The following is a 23,413-nucleotide window of genomic DNA, read 5'->3' as shown; positions in this document are numbered from 1 at the left end:
CAAGCGCCATTCCTCGCCTATCTACTACTATAGACATCGGCAGTTGTCATTTTCACGAGGCAGCGGAACGTGAGGAGGAGCGAACCAAATTTTTGGTAATAGAAAGGAGTAAATTACCCGATTGCTGATTGGTCCCCACGCGTGTGTCTACGCAATGGTAAATGCACCCCGGCCTACCTAGATCCGTACGGTTACATCTATTTAGACTAAAGCGGCTGAAGTCAGTGACACGGCGGAGCATAGCTACGTCGAAGTTTCGTCTGTATTTGGTAAGGTGATGGAACGCGACAGGGCTGCGATATGAAAAATAGCCATAACATATTCCATTAATGAGCATCCGATTCTAGGCTTGCGTCTTCCTATTCCGGATGTCCGACTTTCGTAGGCAAGCCAAGAAACGGTGGGGTTACAGACGAAACTCTGATCATCACTCATTCAGGGGAGTAATGGTAAGTTAAGTATGGCGTGTTCTAATTCGAGCAAGTTCGAGGGTGAATGGACGAAATGCCGGAGTCACAGGTAAAGCGAAAATACGACTCAGCTTTCTTAAGGGAATATTAAAGAATGACCTCACCAGAATTCATTCTGACGATCTCTTCACGTTCTCTCATGTGAGCCAACGTACGGGTCCATGCAGCAGAGCTATGAGTGGCTACCTACCGTAGATGCAGTACGTGCCCAAGAGATCTTGACAATTGCTTGCATAGCTTAGCAGTAGCATCGAGATCATTTATAGATATATGACTTGGTGATGTTCCGACGTAATACCAGATTAGGCACCTGATGAGAAGTAAATTCAGCGCAAAAAGACGGACGATACTACATTGATTCTCCCCACAAAAATACGGGATCCCATCCATCTCTTGTCCTTCCGATCATCTTGAGTTCGTCAAGCGTACTTTTAGACGGTTGCCACCGGTGTAGATAGAAATAGACTCTCCACGAGTTTATGTCATGCGAGGGCATTGGTTTACCTCTCGGAGACGGCGTACCCGGTGCCAAACACCCCACCTCATATTGCCAGATGTCTCTACCCATACATACTACCTCTACAGAAGCCTCTTTCAGCTTTGGCAAGCGGCAGCACGCCCGTGCGAAAGCTGTGAACAAAGCATTCAGCTCGATATCATTTGGTATGACCCTCTCCGGTTCTTCACGTATATCCGGATCGACCATGTGTCGGAAATAATATTTCTCACGTTCCTCCAACTCTTCTTTCGTGTCTCCGTAGCCTGGTGGGAGTTGATCGAGCGTAATTAAGGGGTTCCGGTCCTCATCAACACCGTTTTCAAGTCTGAATAACCACTTTCCTTCCGGGTTATGCATAGAAACTGTGGCTTTCAAAGTTTCTACACTATTCCAGGACTGCTCAACTCCATTCGGCAAATCCGCTGGAGGATCAAAAAACGTAGCATGTATGGGACCCATAATATGGACGTAGGTACAGTGTCTTGTAAGGCGTCGAAAGGCACAGCTGACTGGGTCATGATCACCTGGAGTGATGAATTGAGGGAGGAGCATTTGCCAATTATTAGCAAATGGTCCAGGTATATTACAAGAAAACCTTGTGGTAGATGCTGGAAGATCTGCTGACATGATACTCTGAACAAGCTCGTTCCGGAATCTTCGATCTATGCTATAGTACCGACCCCAACTATCTTCGCGATACTCTAGGTTCCAACTGATACTCTTAGCTTGTACCATCTTGGTAGAGAGAAGCACTGCAGCACGAGGGCTCCAATTGCGACGCCCGCCAGATATAGTGAATTCTCGAACACAAAGTAAGGGTGGGAAGTCGGACAGATCAGATGTAAGATCAAGCAGCGAGAATTTATAGCGCGCAGCGTTAAGGTCTAATCTAAGAGGAAATGGACGATTAGGAGGGACCTTTGTTGATAGAAACCATCTTGTTCCTTTATCTGAAGGTGAATGTGGCCCAAAGATATGTAACCTGAGCATCGGCGTTATATTGTCATCCCGGTCGTAAAGAGTTGAAATTAAACAGAATATCCGCTTTAATGCTGCGGTAATGGCCTCATTATTGGCTCTGCGATCCTGATCTGTTTCGAACTCGGTAAAACATTCAGAAGGGTACGGTGGTAGGACCATCCTAATAGCAAGGTCTCGTAGAAAGCTTCGGCGCCGCGGCGTGAATATATTTGTAAAGTCGTCCAGCTTTGAATCGGTAGCGGTGAATAGTATCTTTCGGAATGTATGGCGTTCGACGGAATTTTGAAACTTGCGGGACACAGTTGCGAGTGCTAGGAAAGCTGGATTAGAAGTATACGTGCCTTTCAGATAGAAGGAGACGACATGGTCGTAGAGCTCTTGAGGCCATTTATCCATGTTTGCGAGTTTGTATTATCGATTAGTTTAGGTAGGTACCCAAGATATATATTGTTTACATATATGGGTGAAGTGAGCATTGGCGGGATGTTCTAATTTGAAGAAACAGACGGTTGGGGAGGCAGTTGAAGTTGGAGAAATATAAACTTAACGACAATATAACTTGGGTGCCTATAACAAGTGGGGTGTGTTTTAGCGGGGTCCTCATCTTGACGGATACCAATGGCGACAACTATAGCTACGATACTTGTCTTATCATATCCTTCTAATGCGATATAACGAGTTACGAAGTCGTTTAATAATAGTTCCTACCAGAAACATCTAGCTAATAAGACATAACTTAGAGTTAGATATTATATACAATATTAGACTAAGTTGTATTCAACTAAACTCTTTACTATAAGAACTAATTAAAGAATAAGAGTATAGAAGATTCACTAAGATCTTATACCTCGCATTAGTTTTAGCCACTATACTAATGCAGTCGATATCATTCGAATTTCAAACGTAATTAAACTCTAGTAACTCTTGCGAGCTACGTATTACCTTACTAGTATCTTATATACCTTTTCTCATATAATGAGCTTGAAACAATACCTTCTATACCTTCAACACCTTCTATAAATTGCATAGAATCTCACAATGAATATCTGTTGAAGTACGAAGTAACTGCTTTTGTTTAGTTCGCACAGTGTGAATTGAAGGGAGTAGATCAGTTCGCACTCCGAAATCCAATAACCACGCGTATTTTCCGACGAGGTTTAGATGAGCGAACGCCTTCATTTTGCCAAATGCTTCAATGTAATTGTCGATAACAGCGCTGGAATACCCGTGCCTTGAAATTTATTCATTCGCTGAAGGAAAAATAATTCGCGTCATACATTTGCTGTAAGTGGTTCACTTCTCGTTGTTCTTCGCTTTCGCTCTTCATGAATCGGCGATTGGCGCTGCAAATCAATCCGTCTGTCCGTAGGCAGGCAGAGATAGGTGCAGCGGCGCCGGCCGGTTGCGTAGTGCTCTATGTAGACTAGGTCTTATCAGTAAAATCATACATCTGTTGGTTATTTCAAGGATGAATGATGAAGAACACCCGACGTACCTACATGGAGCTTCAAAAATAGGTGTCATAAGGAAGAGTTACAATGGAAATGAGGCGCTGAATGCTAACATACCATCCCAAGGAGAAGTATCACGGGAACAAATAAATTTTACGACAAGCCGCGGTGCTCGGCGCTCAACACGAGAGCTAAAGTCATCCTGGAAGCAAAAAGATCGCAGATCTCCTACGGCCGGTATTCAGGATAAGACGGTACTCATAAAGGCCAATCCAGATAGGCATAGCGACTAGTTTCCAATCCTAGTCAGATCATCAAAGTCGACTGATACTCGCAGAAAGGCAATTATCTCAGCCTATGTACGCGTATTCCCTATAAAAGCAGTCAAGGATGGGAATCTAGATGGCATTGTTTAGGAACTAGATGGGCAAGACCCGTACCCCCTTCAGCTGTGTACCCCCTTGAAGACCTTAGAGGGGTAGAAGGCGAGCAATATGATTGGCTGATACTACATAGAGATGAAGTAAAGTAAGACAAGATGGAGACAAGAATGGAGGGGAAGACCCGGAAAGTCGGCTTTGGTAGGGATTATAACCGATAAAAAGAAAAGGTGCATTGCATAAACGAGAGAAGTCGTCTCCAAAACTACGGGCTCACGGGCTTCACGGCAGCACGGATGGGGATACATACATACACAGAAAAAGGTGTATGACGTATACGGAATATAGGATTTAGAGAACCTTATCAGCCCACTGTCGACCCATTATACCGAATCAACCACTAAGATGCCGCATTCCGCATGCAACTTGCCTATCAGCCACTGTTCTCGCCGCCTAGGCCTGCTAGAGCAGCTATGGAACCTGCTTACTATACCATCTATCAGGCTATTACCACGCTATAATGTCATAATTGCACGTTACTCGCGCCTCGGTTGCATACCCGGTGCTCTGGGTTCGCTTCCCACCGAGTCCAATGATAACATGGACATGCGTCCAGTCCAAGCAGAATCACTCACATGAATCACCTTTCCATGCGACTTTTTGCGGATGTTACAGACGTTGCGGAACATCGAGAACCCAGCTACCACCTTAGAGTAGCAGTTCCCAGTAACTGTTAACTGTCAACACATCGAGAGTCTTCCCTTATAAGTATTCGTCATCATCAACACTATACTCTCTCCATCCCACTAGCAAACCACCATCACAACACCCCTTCTTTAATAAAGAATCTTTATATAAGGTAGACACAATAGTTTGAGCTACTCAGCGCACCTTACTGCTGAGACTCGAGCTTCTTCCCAGTGTCTTTTGACTGAGAAGTCCCACCTTTACTAAATACGCTTACCTATCTACCTAACCTACCTATAAGTCAAGTCGAAGACAAGAAAAACAAAATGACAGATACTCACAAAGCCGAGATCGATGCGATCCGGCCATTCGGCAAGGCTCGCTCCACGATCAAGGGCGAGCCTCTATCTAAGGAAGAAATCGAAAAGTATAACGATTTTTTCAAGGCCAGCTTATATCTTTGTCTCGGCATGATATACCTAAAGGAAAACCCTCTTCTCCGAGAACCTTTGAAGGCTGAGCATATAAAAGGCCGCCAGCTGGGTCACTTCGGATCTGCCCCCGGCCAAATTTTCACATATATGCACTTCAACCGATTGATAAAAAAGTACGATCTCGATTCCCTCTTCATCTCGGGCCCGGGCCATGGCGCTCCCGCCGTCATCTCTCAGGCTTACCTTGAGGGTACTTATTCTGAAGTATATCCTCAAAAGTCAGAGGACCCTGCGGGCATGCAGATATTCTTCAAGCAGTTCAGTTTCCCGGGAGGTATAGGATCACATGCCACCCCAGAGACCCCCGGTAGCATCCACGAAGGTGGCGAGCTGGGTTATTCCGTCACCCACGCCTTTGGTACCGTTTTTGACCACCCGAATTTGATCACTTTAACAATGGTTGGTGATGGTGAGTCCGAGACTGGCCCATTGGCTACGGCCTGGCACAGCACTAAGTTTCTGAACCCCATCTGCGACGGTGCCGTCCTTCCAGTGCTGCACCTGAATGGCTACAAGATTAACAACCCTACTGTGCTTGCTCGTATCTCACACAAGGAACTCGAGCAACTCTTCTGGGGCTACGGCTGGCATCCATACTTCGTCGAGGGCGACGACATCGAATCGATGCACCAAGCTATGGCCGCCACTCTCGAACACTGTGTTCAAGAAATCCGCAAATATCAGAAGGAAGCTCGTGACTCTGGCAAGCCCTTCCGCCCGCGGTGGCCTATGATTATCCTGCGCACGCCGAAGGGTTGGACCGCGCCGCGCAAGGTTAATGGACATTACCTCGGTGGTTTCTGGCGTTCTCATCAAGTACCCATCCTCGGTACTAAAGAGAACCCGGCAGATCTGAAGACCCTCGAAGAATGGATGCGCGGCTACGAGCCTGAACGCATATTCGGCGAAGAAGGCAGAATATCCCCCGAACTGAAAGCCTTATGCCCTACCGGTAACAAGCGCATGAGCGCGAACCCGGTTGCTAACGGTGGATTGCTAACGGTACCGCTCAAGATGCCCGACTTCAGAGATTACGACATCAAAGTGGACAAGCCCGGCGCCATCGTAGAAAACAGCATGGCCAACTTCGCCAAATTCCTACGGGATATCATCAAGAACAACCCCCACAACTTCCGCCTGATGGGCCCCGACGAGACCGAATCCAATAAGCTGGCAGCCGTGTACGAGGCTGGCAAGAAGGTATGGATGGGCGAGTATTTCGAAGAAGACGAAGATGGCGGGAATCTATCTCCTTTCGGAAGAGTTATGGAAATCTTGTCCGAGCATACTTGCGAAGGCTGGCTCGAAGGCTACGTCCTGAGCGGGCGACACGGAATGCTAAACAGCTACGAACCCTTCATCCACGTCATCGACTCCATGGTAAACCAGGTAAGTCTATCCATGTGATGCCTCGTTTAATTAATGATTTAATTAATGAATTACTAACTAACACTCTCTGCAGCACTGCAAGTGGCTTGAGAAATGCTTAGAAGTCGAATGGCGCGTCAAGGTTCCATCGCTTAACATCCTCTTGACTGCCGTCGTCTGGAGGCAGGACCACAACGGCTTTACTCACCAAGACCCCGGCTTCCTCGACGTCGTCTGCAACAAGAGTCCGGAAGTGGTCCGCATCTACCTCCCGCCCGATGGAAACTGTCTCCTTTCGGTCATGGACCACTGCTTCCGGTCGCAGAACTACGTAAACGTCGTGGTAGCAGACAAGCAGCCTCATATCCAGTACCTCTCGATGGAACAGGCGATCATGCACTGCACAAAGGGCATCGGCATCTGGCCCCAGTTCTCCACCGACGCAGGTAAAGAACCCGACCTCATCATGGCCAGCTGCGGCGACGTCTCCACCAACGAGTCGCTAGCCGCCATCGATCTCCTGCTGCAACACTTCCCCGACCTCAAGATCCGCTGCGTCAACGTCGTCGACCTCTTCAAGCTGATCCACCACACCGACCACCCGCACGGGCTCACGGACAAAGAATGGGTCGCCCTGTTCACCGACAACAAGCCCATCATCTTCAACTTCCACTCGTACCCCTGGCTCGTCCACCGCCTGACGTACAAGCGGCCGGGCTGCACGAACATCCACGTCCGCGGCTACAACGAGAAGGGCAACATCGATACGCCGCTCGAGCTCGCCATCCGCAACCAGACGGACCGCTTCAGCCTGGCCATGGACGCCATCGACCGCATGCCCACCCTCGGCAACCGCGGCGCGGCCGCTCGCGACGCCCTCAAGAGCCAGCAGGTCGCCGCTGCCAACTACTCGTTCGAATACGGCGTCGACCCCCAGTTCCTGAGCGATTGGACGTGGCCTCAGGAGGGCGTGAAGGAGAAGCTGCAGGAGCTTAAAATTATTAGCTAGCTGAGGTTAACGAGTGCGTTTTATAATATAACAACGAGGCGAATGGATAGGTACCTAATGTAAGGTTGGGGTTTATTGAAAAGGGGCTGGGCTAGGCTTTGGATTGCATGAGTGGGTGGTGTTTTCCCCGGGTCTGATTTTTATTTTTTGGTTGGCGTGGGCTTTTTTATCTTGTGTGAGATAATTCGATCGGAATCCCTTGCGGTTTTTTCTAAATCCCTTGCGGTTTTTTCTATTATGATGGGATATTGCTTGTGAGATGTGAGATGTGCGATATGGGAAATAGTTATGAATTTACTTGATGAATTATCACTTGATGTTCTCTGAATGCTGGCGTGCTTTTACTTTCATCGTCGCATTGGTAGCCATAGCATAGATTAGGAGGTAGGTACATATTCTTGAACGACTACCTCATAAGTTCGCCGGAGATCCCCAACTCAGAACTCAGTTAGTTATGAATAACAGCATGTAGCCCAGGCAAGATTTCCAAGTCCTTCCTCTCGTACTCATATTTGCCATCGGTATGAATCTTAGCGCTGACGCGGGGTCGCTGCTGTTGCGTCTGTCGCGCCTTGACCCATTGCTCCGTGGTCAGATGCTGTCCCAGCTCCGTGAAGGCGTTGCTAGTTAACCCGAGCCGGTTCAGCAGGGGGCTATTCGCGATCGGGTCCAGCACGACGTGGTTATTCGGACGCGCAAAGTATAGCACGCCTAGGCGGTCGATATGCGCTTGGTCCGCGGGCGGCGTGTGCACTCGGTGCACGCTGGACTTGATCAGGCCGCCCGTCAGCGCGGTGAGCGCGTCGCAGGTGTTGATCGTGATGGTGCCGTCTTGTGGCTTCACCCACTTCCACTCTCCTGCTGAGTTTAGAATCTGCAGCGCAGCTACTGGTTGTCTAAACAGGAGGGTCACCGTGCCGAGATCCGTGTGGCCTGGCCCGTACAGGTTGGCCACCTTGGCGTTCTCTTCCTGGCTTCGTGCTGCGTAGTGCATGTACCGCAGATGGTCTTCTCCTTTAACGTCGTAGAGATGATCCCGGACTAGCTGGTCCTCGTCAGGGAGCTCAAGTAAGATCGCGAAGAGGCGCAGGAGCTTCACGACGACTTCTTCGTGGCATTTCTGTTACGTTTTGGTGAGCGTGAGCACATATATACGGAAGGGGCTTATCGTTTACTTACCCTCGAGAATGCTTCGATCTCCTTGATCTTACTCTGGAGGATGGGTGGTTGTTCGCGCTGATGGAAGCCATCAAATTTAGGTATGTTGTATACTTGGACGTTATCCTTCACGCCGTTTCCAAGGCTATAAGAATGATATATCAGTCATAATCCTAGAAGTCCCTAGGTACCTAAGTTAGGTAACATACACTCGGTGGCCCGCTGGCCTATACCCATTATATTCGCCGCTTTCGAGATCTTGCTTGTTATGATACTTCAATTTCTCTTCCAGGGGGAGCGAGTAAAACTCTCGTCCGAGAGCGAACTGTTGGTCAACTTCTTCCTGGGATATGTTGAAGTTCTTCACGTAGAAGAATCCTTTGATGAACACGTGAGAACCAGTATTCCTAGAGGTTCTAGCTAGCTAGGAACTGCCAACATACCAACATTTCGGACCGCGTGGTCGAGCTGCTTTACGAGCTCTTCTTTGCCTCCCGGTTGCTCATATAGACCTAAGTCCAATGTAATGAGATCGGCCCAGTCAACTATAGGAACACAGTTATTAACTCGAAATAATGAACATGTATCAATATGGTTTCTGGCTCACGGTCTTCCTGCGTTACAGGCACGTGCTCATAACGATCGATTATACGTCCCGGCATCTTGAAGATTGATTACGAATGTAAAAACGAATATTCTTAAGGGCGGCGAGCTCGGATGAGCGTCCATACGCGGGGTATATCTACATTTTAAATAGTCGCTACCTATTCATATCCCTTACAATTCGTATCTCGTAGTCTTAACTGCCCGGTTAAATAGAGACTTCGTACCCCAAAGAGTTGGTGGGGGTTGCAGTCTATCGATAGACTATACATCTACCAATCGACGCCATCTGCGAGTATGGCGCAACTTGGAGAAGGGATTATGTATGCGGAGATAAGCTACATATTATACGGGTTACTCGGGTTACTCGTGGGATTATCAAGTTGTAGCATACCAGCAGCCTCCACATGTTTCAAGCATATGGCAAGCATATGGCGAGCACGCCATCGCACATCACCAGACCCTATCGCAGGCAATGTAACACTATTAGGACACGACGGAGATAATCTGATAAAATAAGTAGATATTAGGACAGGGACATTTCTTAAGACCTTGTGCTAGGTTTGCTTATTTATCGTGCAAGTTGGAATTGCGAGATCTCGCCATAAAAATAAGAACGAGTGCCCATCAGCTTTATGAAATATGGCCGTAGAGTAATAAGTAACCCGTCGGTTCCCGCGTAACACAGGAGTGACAATCTCCTCAGTACCTAAGCTTTGGACAGACAGTCTTGTTCCACTTAACGCTACAATGACGATAACAAAGCCAAGCCAGGGGTATTCCCTATATGGCCTTATCAAGGAGATCTTCAATTGGTACCCTTCTAGTTACCCTGCAGCAGAGAGAAAGTAAGTCTACCTACCTATCTACTTCGATATGGGCTAAGTACAGCAATTCTTATCAAAACTTTTATATTAACAATATAACTACAGGCTTTTATTCAAACTCGACTTGTCGATCCTAATATTTGCTTGTCTATGCTGTAAGTACCTACGCTGCTCTCATGTTCATGATAGTTAACTTAAATCTAACAATTTCTACCTAGTCTTCGTGAAATTTCTAGGTTAGCCCCTAATTATTCCATCCAACCACTCCTTTTGCATGGGCTTACAAGGAATACCTACATCTCCAAGACCAAACAAACATCAGCAATGCCTACGTCAGTGGCCTCAAGGAGGAATTTGGATTATACGGCAACGAACTTAATTATTTCAATGTGTGCTACTACGTGGCTTATATGATTTTCCAAATCCTTGGCATGCTACTTATGTCGTAACCTCAACTGTATATACTTATAATAAGTAGATAAAAAAATCGCACACCCCATTAAAATCGTTAATATTATAACAAACACTTATTTACTTTATTTATACGTAATTTAATAACTACGTAATTAAATTAATTAAAATTTTATATATAAATAATTAAATAATAATAATATATTAATATATTTTTTAATATTTAATATATTAACTTTTAACTTTAATAATAACTTTAATTTATTAAAGTATTAAATTTATTAAGTTATTTATTATATTTTAAAAAACGTCGGTTTAACATTTTTTAATAGTTTTAATTAATTTAATTAAAACCGTATTAATTTTTAAAAAAACTTTTAATTTAAAATATTACTTGTTAATTTCTCGTTTTAATTAACTTTAAAAATTTTTAATTAAATTTAAATTAAAATTATAAAGAAATTATTATAAAACGGGGAATTTAAAATTATTAAATTAATTTTTTAATAATTATAAAGTATAAATAAACGTATTATCGTATATAAAAACGATATAAAGTTTTAATAAACGTGATAAATTTACTTTAAATATATTTTAATAAATAATAAACGTAACGTTATTTTTAAATGCGTTAAAATCTTTATTAAAAATTATAAAATCGTTTTTTACTTTATATTAAATTACGTTTTAAAACATTTTAAAATAACGGTTTTTTTTATAACGGGTTTATATATATTTTAAATTTATAATTAATAAATTTAATTTAAAAAAAAATGGTTAAAAATTAATTATATAATTAATTGTTAAAATTATAAAGTATTTAAAAACGTTAATTTACTTTTAAATTTAAAAACTTATTTATAACGTAATTTTTAATTACGTTTAATCGTAATTTCGTTTATAAATAAAACTTATTATTAATATTTAAACAATTTATTTTTATTTTCGAGAATTTATTTTAATTTAATTTTAACGTATTTTTTTAATAAATATAACTTTATTACGATAAAAGTATATAATATACTTTTTTTAATAAAAAATTAATTAATTATTTTTATTAAATAAATTAAATAATACTTTTTTTTTAATAAATTAAATGATATAAAAAGATTTTTAATAATATTAATTAATAATTGTTTTTTATTATATTTATTTAATATTTTCGACCGGTTATAACCGGGCCGATTAATACTTTAATCTTATTATAAAAAGCGCTTTTTAATTATACGATAAATCGATATAATTATTCTTTTAATTCTCGTTATTTTCGTAGATTTTTAACCCGTTTAAAAGCGTGTTTAAATTTTATTTCTTATATAAAACGTTATATATTTTCTATAAATTTTTTAACTGCGTTTTAAAGTACAAGCCATCGTTTAAAAATAAAACTATTTCGAGAAATAAAGTTTATTTTTTTAAAATGCTTAAAAGTAAGGCGTGGGTGTGCGGTTTTTTTGTCCACTTATTGTACCTACATGACTCGAGAACCCCCTTTTTGCTACCTAACCAACAACTTGGCAATGGCGCTAATAAATATAGAGCCCGCTGGTTGCTACCAACTCTCGAAGTGCTCTGGGGTATCTGTACCTTCGCACAGAGTCGAGTTACGAATGTTCACCAGCTATATGCGTGCCGATTCCTAGTAGGCATGTTAGAGGCTCCAGTATTCGCCGGTACACACTTCATCTTAGGTATTATACTAGACGCCACATCTCTCAATCTCCTAATTCTTCGAGTATTTGACTAACGAGCTAATAGGATCGTGGTACAGTGGCCCTGAATTATTTAAGCGAGCCGGAACTTGGTTCATATGCAACCCCCTGGGCACCATGGTAAGCGGATATCTGCAAGCAGCAGCGTATACCAATCTCTCTGGTGTGGGCGGGATGCCCGGATGGAGGTAAGAAACTCTTGAACCCCCCCCCTCCCCATACGTTTTAAATCCCAAACCAGAATAGAATGCTAAGTGTCCATGTCTCATCAAGGTGGCTGTTCATCATCGATGGTATATTTACACTTCCAATTGCGGTAGCTGGATTCCTGGTCTTCCCGGGAATTCCGGATTCGCCAAAGCCATTTTATTTCACCAACGAGGACATCGCTCTCGCAAAGGCGAGGTTAGAACGGGCTAAGATCCGCAAGCCGGGCAAGCTAGGGCTTGACGTGTTTAAACGTACACTTGGGCGCTGGCATATTTGGGTTTTTGTGTTTTGTTATATGTGAGTTACTAACATCGGAATGACTCAAATAAAGGGTTTACTCCGTACCTCCTATAGTTGTATTATAAGTCTAATCATCTATCAGTTGCATGATCATCTCCGGCTATCCAGAATCATATATGAATCTCTGGCTGAAAGAACAAGGCTTTTCTGTTATTCAGATTAATCAACTACCTACGGTTACGTACGCCATCAACATCGTCGCTTCTTGGCTGGGTACTACCTTGGCTGCTATTTATCCTTCGTGGACCGTTTACAGCAGCGCAATAATATGTATCGTGTTCTCGTCAATCTGTATGATTATTTGGGATATTCCGAAACCTCTGAAGTGTGTAACCCCTTTGCGACGACCTCTTTCCGTATCCCTATACGGTTCGTTTCATCCACTAACAAGAACCTGTAGATTTGTCGCGTGGTACTTTTTCGGTGTATCAGGGTGTCTAAGTCCGGTCCTATACTCGACGGTCAATACGGTTGTGAAGGGTGACTCGGAAGAGAGAGCTCTTATTTTGGTGAGTGAATGCATCTATCCCTTAAAAAGGGGGATTGCGAACCACGACGAATTAAAAGTGAATACGAAGGCTGACTGGAAGTATTTTAGGGTGCAATGATGACTTTCGGTTATTCATTCAACATCTGGGTGCCCCTTTTGCTCTTCCCAACCGCCGGACCTAACGGTGCTCCAAGATGGCGTATTGGATGGCCTGTCGCGTTAACTTTCCACGTGCTACTATGGGCTGGGTTTATCGTTGCAATCTTATTGTATCGCAGAGAGTGAGTTTCGTCCCATCTTCGATTTGATCAGCTGCTAATATCAATCTTTAGCTCCAAAACATCAAGAGATAGACAAGAAGACGAGTCCTCGTCTGGGGAGGAACCGGTTCTCGTCCCAACCGAAGCGCACCTAAAAGATTGACGTTAAAAACTTCACCACCTTGACGCTAGGTAGGGGGGCCGAGGGTATTGATGTAATACATAGATTAATTGTTATATAATACATTCCCCTACATTGTCGGTGTTATAGCACACATGAAGCTTTCGATCGGACGAGGGCCGGAATTGGGAATTAGCTCAATGATATAAGCTAGCCCTTGGATACGAAAAGGTTTCGTAAATTAGCATTGTGAATGCGACAATCGTGTCGTCCATGGGAGGCATCATTTCTAGAGATTGGCCTCCTTAGGAACGTATCCGCTTAGCGACACTCTACATGGAAACTCGCCACGTGGGTGTGCAGAACCGTGCTCTATCAGGTATGCTTTCTCATTATCCACAGTCGTCAGATCCAGTTTCTCTCCGGCATAGACCTCGTCATAGCATTCCTGAAAGTCAAATTCTCTGCATATAATAGCGAGGAAGGCCTTTACTTCCTTTAAGACGAAAGCCTGGCCAGTGCAATTTCGAATTCCATACTCGAAGATACGCCAAGCGCCTTTTTGCGGATAGAGTTCGTGGTCTGGTCCTACGAGAAATCGCTCGGGTAAAAACTCGAGTGGTCGCGGCCAGCATTCAGGGTTCCTATGGACGCTAAAGTGACTCGTCTGCACGGCACAGCCCTCAGTAGGATACTCAGTGCCATCGCGACCTTTCAGGACTAGATCCTTACATCCCATTCGAATGCCGTTCGCAGGAGGGAAGAGTCGTAGCGCCTCTTTAATCACGGCGAGGGTATACGGAAGAGAGTTGAGGATGGATGGGTTCTCAGTGATCATGTCCGGACACGCTGCAATATTTCGCCCAAAGACTTCGTCATGTTCGGCTCGGAGCTTAGCCAGGACCTCTGGATGCTTCCAGATCAGGTAACAGCAGGTAACCATTGTGCTTGCGGTAGAATCGTATCCAGCAAAGAAGAACATGCGCAGCTGTGCACATAACGAATCCAAGAATTGGTTATCGAGTGGATCAGACAGCTCCCGGCCTGGCTGGGAATAATACGTCTCGAGCGCCTGATCCAGGATTGAATTGAAAGCCGACTGATCGTGACGTGTCTTGGCATCACGAAATGCGTTAACCCGTTTTGCAATTTGAGTGCGAATGTGTTGGTTTAAGATACGACTATTATTCCAGATGTTGAAGACCCTGAATGGATTAAGCTGACCAATGTTATCCATGACATTGTTCGCACCGAACTTCAATCCCAGTTGGCGGAGCATAGTCTTCGAAAGAGGATGAGAACCGGATGTCTGATTGCCTAGGTCGGCGTTAAACACTATAAGCCCAATAATATCATTCATAAGCGATAGCGCCAACGGTTCAAGACGAAACAAATCTCCTTTCCGGGCTTCCCCCCGAAGAAGTTCGCGGAAAATGAGCACCTGCTCAATAACCACAGGCACAGCGGCATCGAGGTTGCTATTGTTGAAGAAGGGTAGGAAGAGATTGTGATCATGTTTCCATTCTTGGCCATTCTGGGTAAAGAGGTTGATGCCTCCTTTTCCTGAGATGGGCGCAAACCATTCTGCAAGGGTAGGGGGCTTCTCGGCCGATACCCAGGGATGATTGGTCGCCTGGTTGGCGATATAAGGGTCTCTTATCATAAGCATAGGAACGCTCACAGGGTAACTGTCAAAATAATATGCTGGAGGCCCATTCTCCCCATCAAGCTTCTTAGCTATTCGGTCAAGAATGTAAGTGCTGTGCGCACCTGGAGGAAGCTCGTCGGCAGCAGTCTTGGCTGCCATGAGATGACCCAAGAGAGTGCTGTGCTCGGGCATCGGCTGCCAATATATTAGTTAACGCGTATGTTCAATTGAATACCAGATAAGGGGTAAGTAACTTACCTTTCCCATTTCTTTTAGCTTCTTCATTAGGCTTCTGCAACGCCAACATTCGGATGCAAACGTGATGATTCGCACAACCACGATGGCCAACAAGAAACCGCCGCAGGCATTCAACAGCTGCCGAAGAAAATCCATGGTGTTACGAAGAAGCTGAGCCAACACCCAAGATGCTGGGAGTGTTTGATTGAAATAAGAGGGACACTGCGCCTCCATGAGAGGTGCCTTAGGTAGGTAGGTAGGTATGGCGGTAGGGAGTTGATTCGTTATTCATGCTCTTTGCTTAAACCATTGCTACCCCACCAAGAAAACCGAAGAGAAAGCCAGCTTTTTAGGGCTGAAGTTGGTCTATAAATATTAAGAACTCAATATTAAATACTTGAGATATACTTGAGATATATGTAATTAGTCTTCATACATAGATGGGTTAAGAATAAGAAAGAATAGGAGACCAAAACTCGATTTCTACCAATAATAAATTGGGAATAACAAAGTAGGAATAGATATAATTGGTTGCTGTATTTATTTTACTGGGGCTAAGCTATTTTTGGCCAGGGTACGTACCTTGGCCTTGTGCTAGCTATTTGCAGGTGTTTGATTGACATGTGAAGAATTCGTGATGTTGGGCATAGAACAATAGTAAGGGTATCTTGCAATTGGCTATTTTGTTATAGTGGTGAGTTTGAATTTCTATCATTTTTCATTATTATAAAATCTCTGCATGGATTATGAGGAACTATACGGAGAGTCAAGTATTAACTAGAGAGCCATACGTAGCTACGAAGACGATATCAGGAGGTTGGATGTTTAATGATCAGAGGTTTTATCCGCCAGAATCCACCACTGCATAGCTCTTATATAACGCAGCAAGAAACCGGGCATAGCTCAGCAATATTGATATAGAGATGTCGAATGATCATCTACATATACGAGAAAATCGGTATATAACATGGCTTCGGAAGTATGGTACGGTGAAAGCTGGGGTTGGTTTGAATGACTCCAACTGCAATATACCACTGTCAATTCTCCAACCACACTCAAGTTGGAGATGTCGAATCTCCAAATAAAAGGTACATACCTGACTGGTATAGCACGCACCATGACGACACTTAAGATTGGAATATGATGAGATTTGCTATTATGTGCTTCATGAAAGAGCTTACGCTCCCCTGAAGGATAGAACGCACGGTCTAATTACTCCTGTCGGGTATTAAGGCATTGCTAGAAGCCTGATTCGTAAGAATCTAATATACATAGCCATCTAGACCACTTACGTCAGTGGTCTCTGCTTCTCCAATTTCTCCACAAGCGGCCATCCTGGTCTAGTCCACTCTGGCTCGCTTCTTAGACTCGCCATTTCCATTGGCATGACCATTCTCAGCCGAAGCAAAGTACTCCAGACTACCCTTGGGGTCGGCTTTCATTCCCTTGCTGCCATTCTGCCAGCCTGCCGGGCAGACCTCACCGTGCTCGTCGGTGAACTGGAACGCCTGAACAAGTCGAATTGTCTCTTCGACGTTGCGTCCGACGGGGAGATCATTGACGGTGATCTGTCGTAGAATACCCTTGGGGTCGATGATGAAGAGGCCGCGTAGGGCGACGCCCTCGTCCTCAATCAGGACGCCATAGCTGCGAGAGATCTTGTGCGACTTGTCTGCCACCAGAGGCAGCTGCAGGTCCGAGCCCAGACCACCCTGCTTGCGAGGTCTCTCAGTCCAGGCCAGATGGGAGAAGTGAGAGTCGGTTGATACACCGAGGACGGTAGTGTTGATGTCACGGAAGCGCGGCAGGGCATCGTTGTACTGGATGATCTCGGTCGGGCAGACGAATGTGAAATCAAGAGGGTAGAAGAGAAGGACGACCCTGTAAATGAGGATTAGTACGGGATAAGAAGCTTGTACACACGCACTACGTTGGTAAGACCAAGATGCGGATGGAGATGCAAAGACGACCAGCGTCAGCGATAGGAGTGATAGGAGGGCAGACAAACCATTGACCAAGGTAATCCGACAAGGAAATGTCCTTGAACTCGCCGCCAGGGAAGACGGTGGTGGCAGTGAAGGCCGGAGCCGGGCGCTGAACGAAAGCAGAAGACATTGTCGGCGATGATAAGTTACGAAGATGATGATGATGATGAAAATTGTTCAGTGGTAAGTAAGGTAAGATTTAAGAAGCCGAAGAAAAAGAAAAAGATTTGGCAGTTCTTATCTGAACTCTGTTTGCGGTTTCCCGGGTTGCTAGGTTAACTGCTAAGGCAACTAGGACCTTAAAAAAGAAGCAAAACGACGGGAACTACGGGGGTTCGTGCATGCTGCTCGGACCAAATCTCCACAAAGCTACTCCTTATCGTCATTTCGCTAACCCTAGGTACCTAACTTAGACTCTTTCTCACCATCGCGTGATTGTTACACGTCGGGACTTCACTTGTCGACGCGTTTGCGACCCACCCGGTCGGTATCATACTTTCTTTGTGCAGCATACGGTACAATACTTTCATAAAAAGATATATCTCTTATTGCGTACCTAATTGACTAAACACCTAATCTAAAGTCTCAATTACGGTGAATTACAACAGAGTTGCCTAAGAAATAGCAAGAATTTCCACGTTAGTTATATAAAGGGGAAACCTTAAAGAGGTTCGTAAGTGTGGGTCAATCGCGTCTTACTTACCATGCTTCTAGGTAATCTTTGAATATCTCTCCGATTTCGGACTCAATTTAAGGTTGTCGTTCCCAGTTGAACGGAGCCGCTTTCTTTTCCTATGCATCTATCTACACTACATAATGCATTCATGTCATGCATGCATTCATATGACAATCACTACGACTTTCAAATTGACTGTCTTAAATAGCAACTAGGTACACTTCAACAACTCGTCTAATACTAACTAATATTAGGTATATACACCCAGCTCCCTTCATCGTTCCTCGCTTCTGTCTTGAGACCCGGGAACTATTCTAATCAGCTATCCTCCCGAGCCAATAAGGGTCGTGAATGCCTCATGATCTAACAAATATTTCTCCATCATCATGTATTACGAAGTTCGGATTTCGCAACCAACATAACTGATACGCTGTGAATGTATCCATAGTCTCGGCTTACTATACGTGTAGTACTCTGCCTCAACCCCGCGTTGGGGGTTTTTATCATTTTGTATAAACCACAAGTCTTCGTACTTGATTAATAGTGATATAAGTATTTTTCCAAGGAACAGACATCAGCAGACATACAACTAGATGTCAGAGACAACATACTCATAATTCAAAATGCCTTCAGTCATAATTCCAAAGGCTTTGGACCCAGGTGCCACAATCGCCTTCATCTCACCCTCGGCTCGACTTAATGACCAATATCCTGCCGTCATATCCCGGGCTACCGCCGTACTCAAGGGACGCGGTTACAACGTTCGAGAATTCTATAATAAAGATACAGGTATTCAATCATCCATCACCAACCGCATATCCGAGCTTCGCGCCGCATTCGTAGATCCTGAAGTTTCCGCCATTATTTGCACCATCGGTGGGCCAGCCTTTACGGAGTTACTCCCGGGTCTAATTGCCGATACGGATCTTCATAGTATCATCCGTGCCAACCCCAAGATCGTCGTAGGTTACTCCGATATTACCGGTTTGCACTGGTTTCTACACGCACTTACGGGCCTCCGTACCTTCTACGGGCCAGGTGTCATCCCGGAGCTCGGCGCGTCCGAAGCAGTTGACGACGAATCATTGCCGCTCGCATTCTGTATTAAACACCTTTTCCGTGCCATCGCGGATCGCCAACCTATCGGCGACGTCCCGCGATCGCCAACGTATGCGCATAAGCACCCTTCTTGGTTCCTCGATCCGGCGTCTATACATAAGACAGAGCTCGTCCCTACTCCCGGCTGGATATGGCTCCGGCCAGGCAAGGCGCAGGGACGGCTCTTCGGCGGCTGTCTATCCGTTATGGCACGTCTCAGCGGAGTGCGACCCATCGTTCCGGATTGGCGGGGCCGGATTGTATTCTTCGAGACTGCTACCGGGGAAAAGTTTGGAACGGGAAACCCGATCGATCGGGTGAAGGCTGGTATTGCAGATCTTATTGCCCAGGGCGTCTTTGAAGAAGCCGCGGGGTTAGTGGTAGGGCGGCCGTTCGGGTACGATTCTACGAAGCAGAGAGAAAAATATATCAGCGTCATCAAAGGTCTCTTATGTGACGGTCCGCTTTCTAAGCGGGAATTCCCTATTCTATTTAATGTTGATGTTGGACATACAACTCCGATGGTCACCTTGCCATTCGATGCGCTGGCTATATTAGATTCAGAAAAAGATCAGTTTGCTATTCAAGAGTCGGGAGTTATATGAGGAGGCTACGGGCTTTATTTCGTCAGGTTACCTTTAACCCCTGAAGTACCTCTTATATACAGATCCGACCTTGTAAGTTTCGTTATACCTATATCCAAAACCATACGAGCACCACATTCTCCCTTCCCCTTCTTCCCTTTCCCTCTACGATCTCCTAAGGTTTAGGTAATTCCGTGGCTTTAGCTACAGTTGCCTTTGGCGTAGTAGTAGGAGGGGAGGGTGGAGGAGGCCCCGTGGCGTTGTCCGCGCAATACCAGTCACCATGACACCAGCATCCCTCATCGCAAGCATCGCACAACTCTTTGCTCGGCGGGTCTTGTGTCCACGTGTCGCCGATATCTATAAACCCGCACGAAGAGCTTTCACGCCGGCAGTAAAGACATCGGTTGCAGTCGCTGCTTACTAGCGGTGCGCTGCAACCTTGGTTGCAATACCAGCCGCAAGATTGGCAGTCCTCCGCACAGCCGGATTGCTGCGCAAAGGCGGCAGGGAGGAGGGTTGATAGAGTGAGGAGATGAATGCGCATTGTGGTGATAGTTGTTTAGTGTAGAGGATGGTATGGCAGCATAGCATGTAATATGTCGAAGGTAAGACATAGAACGAACCAAACACCCCCCCTCCGTCCTTTTTTATAATAGACAGACCTACATCAGCAACTGCATATCATTATCATTATCGCATATTTCCAGCTTCCATGATCTTCATGCTATACAACGTTGCGATGTTACTTCACTTGCTTAGCCGTCGTAAATTTAATTTAGCCCGCATAGCCGATAGGTAAGATAGCGAAGATCTTGTCTTTAATAAATTTCCGCAATAATTTATGACAAGGCTTATGATTATCCTGGACTGGGGGGGTTTCCGTCCAGAAGCGGAGTGAACCATGACGTCCACATCAGTAAGATATAAGCCTCTATATACCTTTACTTTATATACCTTTATCCTACACATTCTCTGCTATGATATACAACAGTTATACAAACAAGCAAAACTCCAGCGTCTATAATCAGTCGCCTGGACATGCTTTTGCACTACCCCTTTCCGTTAGACACGATCCTATCAGCAAATGTGTGGTCGTAAGCCTCTCACCAGGCCTCCCATTTCTGTCCTCCTATTGCCACAAGACGGTTAAATAACTCGTCCCTCATCGGCAGCGCCGTGATGCGCCGTACGTTCCCCGTCCGATCCGTCATCTCCAACCCGTCGGCCACCTCTCTACCTAGAGACCAGCCGACAACAATTTTAGCCTTCCATCCGTATCCCCCGACCTTCTTAAGCTCGGCGATATCATTGATTGCCACGGTCCATAGCGGGTGTAAATCTTCTCGCTCCGTAGACTCGATCTTCTCGATTGTCGCGTCCGTGCTGAAGGATATCGCTGGGATGGTTGACTTGGTAGTGATGTAGACGTGCCCTTTCTTGCCGTTGTAGCGACCTTTAAAATCGACGGGGCCGGAAACGCGGTTGGTGTTGGATCGTGGAACAGCGCCTAGGCGATTCTTGGCGTGATGAGATCCCGCCGTCGCCCGAGCGTGATCGGTCCCGATGACCGCCTTAACTGCGCCCTTCGTCGTCCCCTTGAAGAAGCCTATGATCTTACTCCCGCGCTTACCGTGCTTGGGTGAGCTCTTTGCGGCATCTATGTCCGAACCACCAGTCTCGTGCGCGGTTCGTGGATCGTGCTCCATGGCCTCCTGAAGCTCTTCGTCGGTTGTATTTAACGGCGGCTCGGCCCCAGTGGCTCGCAATTCGGCATCGGTGACTTCCGTAGGCCTTTCCGGGGGCGGCTCGTCGATGCATGGAGGAGGTGGTAGAGGTGCCTTATTCGCTTCGCCGATACGAAGGAGAGTGAGTGTCAGCTGCGCATTGGTTGGTACCCCTTTGAGGACCGTATTGCGAAGCTCTAGGAGCTTTTGCCAGTGAGGGAATGTGTGGTTAAGCCACTCCAATCCACGGGAAATAATGGGATCCCCGAAAAAGCCAACTCCTATTCCAAATGTCGCCCCTTTCATAAACATATATGACGTGACGAATAAGGAGATGAGGAAGAGGGGTGCGATCAAAGCAGCAAGCCTAAGTCTGCAGACGTCCCTTGGGAACGGCGGCGTAGGAGATAGAGCGTTTGCGAATCGCTCCCACGTATCTGACACATCTGCGATGCCGTGCATGATAGGTCTCATCTTCGTCCACATTGCCGTCTCGACAGGAACTTTCGTCTTATCATGCCCCGGGCTAGCTTTACCTCCAGCCGCAACGTCTTTTGCCTCGGCAGCAGCTACAGTTGCCCTCGTAGGATCGGGCACCGCATCGTCGGGAGAACCTGTCTCTGTGGAGGGCGCGCCTTGCGGGTGTTTCCCCGTGGCGCTGGTAACCACGATAGAAGCGAAGCTATTGACGAAGTTGCTGGCTTCCTGCTCGACAGCCTCGCCTTTGAAGTTCTGCGGCGCCCCGGTTGAGCTTTCGGTGCTACCGAGAACGCCGGCCTTAGGCTTCTGTACGCCGCCGGTTTTGCTATCGACCAGAGCGAGGGGCGCTGGGGGAAACAAAACCTCCCTCGACCGCGGGTAGACGATCAGGGTGATTAAAGTCAGTGTTAGAAGTGGAACGATCATGTCAAATACCCAAGCGACGAAGTAAGCCTGTATATGTGTTTGTTTGTTAGTATTGACCATGAGAGGTATGACAATCATCCACGATCATCGCTCGGCGAAGCTTACCGCACAAAAGCACGAGGTCCGCCGGGTCTCACGCCACGAGCGTAACCGTGCAATATGCTTCACAGCTGCGAGTAATCCTACCACAACGGTCATGTAAAAACGCTCGACATTGGCGCGTAACTTATCGGGGGAGAATTCCTCTTCGTCGGCGATATTTAGATCTAGATCCCCAGGCACAGCAGTGGGGACTTCTTTGACGTGGTATACTTGCTATTATGAGTCGGTTCTATTAGTACTCTAGCTAGCCGTCTCAGTCTAAGCGACCTTATCGTACCTTGTTGAACCTACGAACAAGAAGCCATAAATCTTCGTTGTCCAAGCCTCCGACTAGCGGCGCAGGAATATCATGCTTCTTCTCGTTCCAACCTAAATCAACTACCTCCTCATCGTGCTCTTGTTGGGCCGATCCTTTCTCTTCATGGTCGTCAGTCGCTAAAGCATGAGAGAGAGTTGGTTCTTCGGTTAGACTATTTGCCTTTACGTGTTTCTCGGGTTCGCTAACAGGCTGTGTCGTTGGCGGAACCGGAAGGATGTCTGCGATTCTGGTACCAGTTGGGTTTTGGTCCGAAGGGCCATATCGCTTTTCGTCTTCATTGGTAGACATTGTGTAGGTTGTGCGTGACAGCTAGCTAAATCTTAAAGAACTAAATCTGTTGAGTTAAGTGAGTCGTCCAGCTTTTATGTATATGTATACGTGGAACTAGAACTAGTACACTCCCGGCGTCTCAAATTTTACATGATTTCTTGTTCTTATTGAGAAGGTGATGTCTGTACTCTACCAATTATCTATGTATTAGCCAGGCCGATGACGTCGATGGCTCTCTGAAGAACTAATGTAAGTCTGGTTGTGAAGATCTAGAGGCCGAACTCCTTTTAACGCAGGGCCGGTTCACTGTTTTCTAGGGCCAATAGTCAATTGGCATTTTATTCTTAGGAAGATCATTTCCAAGAAGTTTAATTCTGGTTAAAGCAGTATAAAGTCTCAATCAATATTGAGATTAGTCTCCGGGAAGCAG

At 45.7% G+C, this 23,413-nt stretch overlaps 9 protein-coding genes across 9 annotated transcripts; 3 read left to right on the top strand and 6 right to left on the bottom strand.

Annotated features, from left to right (window-relative positions):
• Positions 1–626: 626 nt before the first annotated feature.
• F5Y00DRAFT_170636 (uncharacterized protein) lies at positions 627–2,470 on the bottom strand. Its single transcript, XM_048004854.1, has one exon. It carries the CDS (start codon positions 2,344–2,346, stop codon positions 820–822), a length of 1,527 nt encoding a protein of 508 aa, XP_047861325.1. The 5' UTR covers positions 2,347–2,470; the 3' UTR covers positions 627–819.
• A 2,324-nt stretch (positions 2,471–4,794) lies between these two features.
• F5Y00DRAFT_265650 (D-xylulose 5-phosphate/D-fructose 6-phosphate phosphoketolase) lies at positions 4,795–7,339 on the top strand (the record flags this gene model as incomplete). The annotated part of the gene is made up of 2 exons (XM_048011816.1): positions 4,795–6,351; positions 6,425–7,339. 2 exons carry the CDS (start codon positions 4,795–4,797, stop codon positions 7,337–7,339), a joined length of 2,472 nt encoding a protein of 823 aa, XP_047861324.1.
• Positions 7,340–7,518: 179 nt separating this feature from the next.
• On the bottom strand, positions 7,519–9,410 carry F5Y00DRAFT_170526 (Clavaminate synthase-like protein). The gene is made up of 5 exons (XM_048004853.1): positions 9,105–9,410; positions 8,941–9,042; positions 8,707–8,875; positions 8,519–8,642; positions 7,519–8,459 (listed from the first exon to the last, which is right to left on the bottom strand). Exons 1-5 carry the CDS (start codon positions 9,157–9,159, stop codon positions 7,788–7,790), a joined length of 1,122 nt encoding a protein of 373 aa, XP_047861323.1. The 5' UTR covers positions 9,160–9,410; the 3' UTR covers positions 7,519–7,787.
• Positions 9,411–9,850: 440 nt separating this feature from the next.
• Positions 9,851–13,335, top strand: F5Y00DRAFT_255357 (MFS general substrate transporter; the record flags this gene model as incomplete). Its single annotated transcript, XM_048010285.1, has 9 exons — positions 9,851–9,948; positions 10,033–10,082; positions 10,234–10,372; positions 11,878–12,029; positions 12,097–12,238; positions 12,324–12,557; positions 12,643–12,885; positions 12,961–13,069; positions 13,159–13,335. 9 exons carry the CDS (start codon positions 9,851–9,853, stop codon positions 13,333–13,335), a joined length of 1,344 nt encoding a protein of 447 aa, XP_047861322.1.
• Positions 13,336–13,720: 385 nt separating this feature from the next.
• On the bottom strand, positions 13,721–15,472 carry F5Y00DRAFT_255356 (cytochrome P450; the record flags this gene model as incomplete). Its single annotated transcript, XM_048010284.1, has 2 exons — positions 13,721–15,274; positions 15,338–15,472. The coding sequence occupies 2 exons, from the start codon at positions 15,470–15,472 to the stop codon at positions 13,721–13,723; spliced, it is 1,689 nt and encodes a 562-aa protein (XP_047861321.1).
• Positions 15,473–16,139: 667 nt separating this feature from the next.
• On the bottom strand, positions 16,140–17,744 carry F5Y00DRAFT_246460 (thioredoxin-like protein). The gene is made up of 3 exons (XM_048009154.1): positions 17,325–17,744; positions 16,609–17,197; positions 16,140–16,563 (listed from the first exon to the last, which is right to left on the bottom strand). Exons 1-2 carry the CDS (start codon positions 17,429–17,431, stop codon positions 16,657–16,659), a joined length of 648 nt encoding a protein of 215 aa, XP_047861320.1. The 5' UTR covers positions 17,432–17,744; the 3' UTR covers positions 16,140–16,563; positions 16,609–16,656.
• Positions 17,745–18,120: 376 nt separating this feature from the next.
• Positions 18,121–20,360, top strand: F5Y00DRAFT_246458 (peptidase). The gene has a single exon (XM_048009153.1). It carries the CDS (start codon positions 18,601–18,603, stop codon positions 19,678–19,680), a length of 1,080 nt encoding a protein of 359 aa, XP_047861319.1. The 5' UTR covers positions 18,121–18,600; the 3' UTR covers positions 19,681–20,360.
• F5Y00DRAFT_170384 (uncharacterized protein) lies at positions 19,758–20,362 on the bottom strand. Its single transcript, XM_048004851.1, has one exon. It carries the CDS (start codon positions 20,204–20,206, stop codon positions 19,835–19,837), a length of 372 nt encoding a protein of 123 aa, XP_047861318.1. The 5' UTR covers positions 20,207–20,362; the 3' UTR covers positions 19,758–19,834.
• Positions 20,363–20,765: 403 nt separating this feature from the next.
• F5Y00DRAFT_272927 (uncharacterized protein) lies at positions 20,766–23,001 on the bottom strand (the record flags this gene model as incomplete). Its single annotated transcript, XM_048013077.1, has 3 exons — positions 20,766–22,319; positions 22,398–22,607; positions 22,672–23,001. 3 exons carry the CDS (start codon positions 22,999–23,001, stop codon positions 20,766–20,768), a joined length of 2,094 nt encoding a protein of 697 aa, XP_047861317.1.
• Positions 23,002–23,413: the final 412 nt, after the last annotated feature.

Source organism: Daldinia vernicosa (assembly GCF_022497035.1).
Source record: "Daldinia vernicosa strain CBS 139.73 unplaced genomic scaffold F5Y00scaffold_57, whole genome shotgun sequence".
NCBI classification, from domain to species: domain Eukaryota; kingdom Fungi; phylum Ascomycota; class Sordariomycetes; order Xylariales; family Hypoxylaceae; genus Daldinia; species Daldinia vernicosa.
The sequence above is the reverse complement of the archived record's forward strand: the minus strand, read 5'-3'. Positions and strand labels throughout refer to the sequence as shown.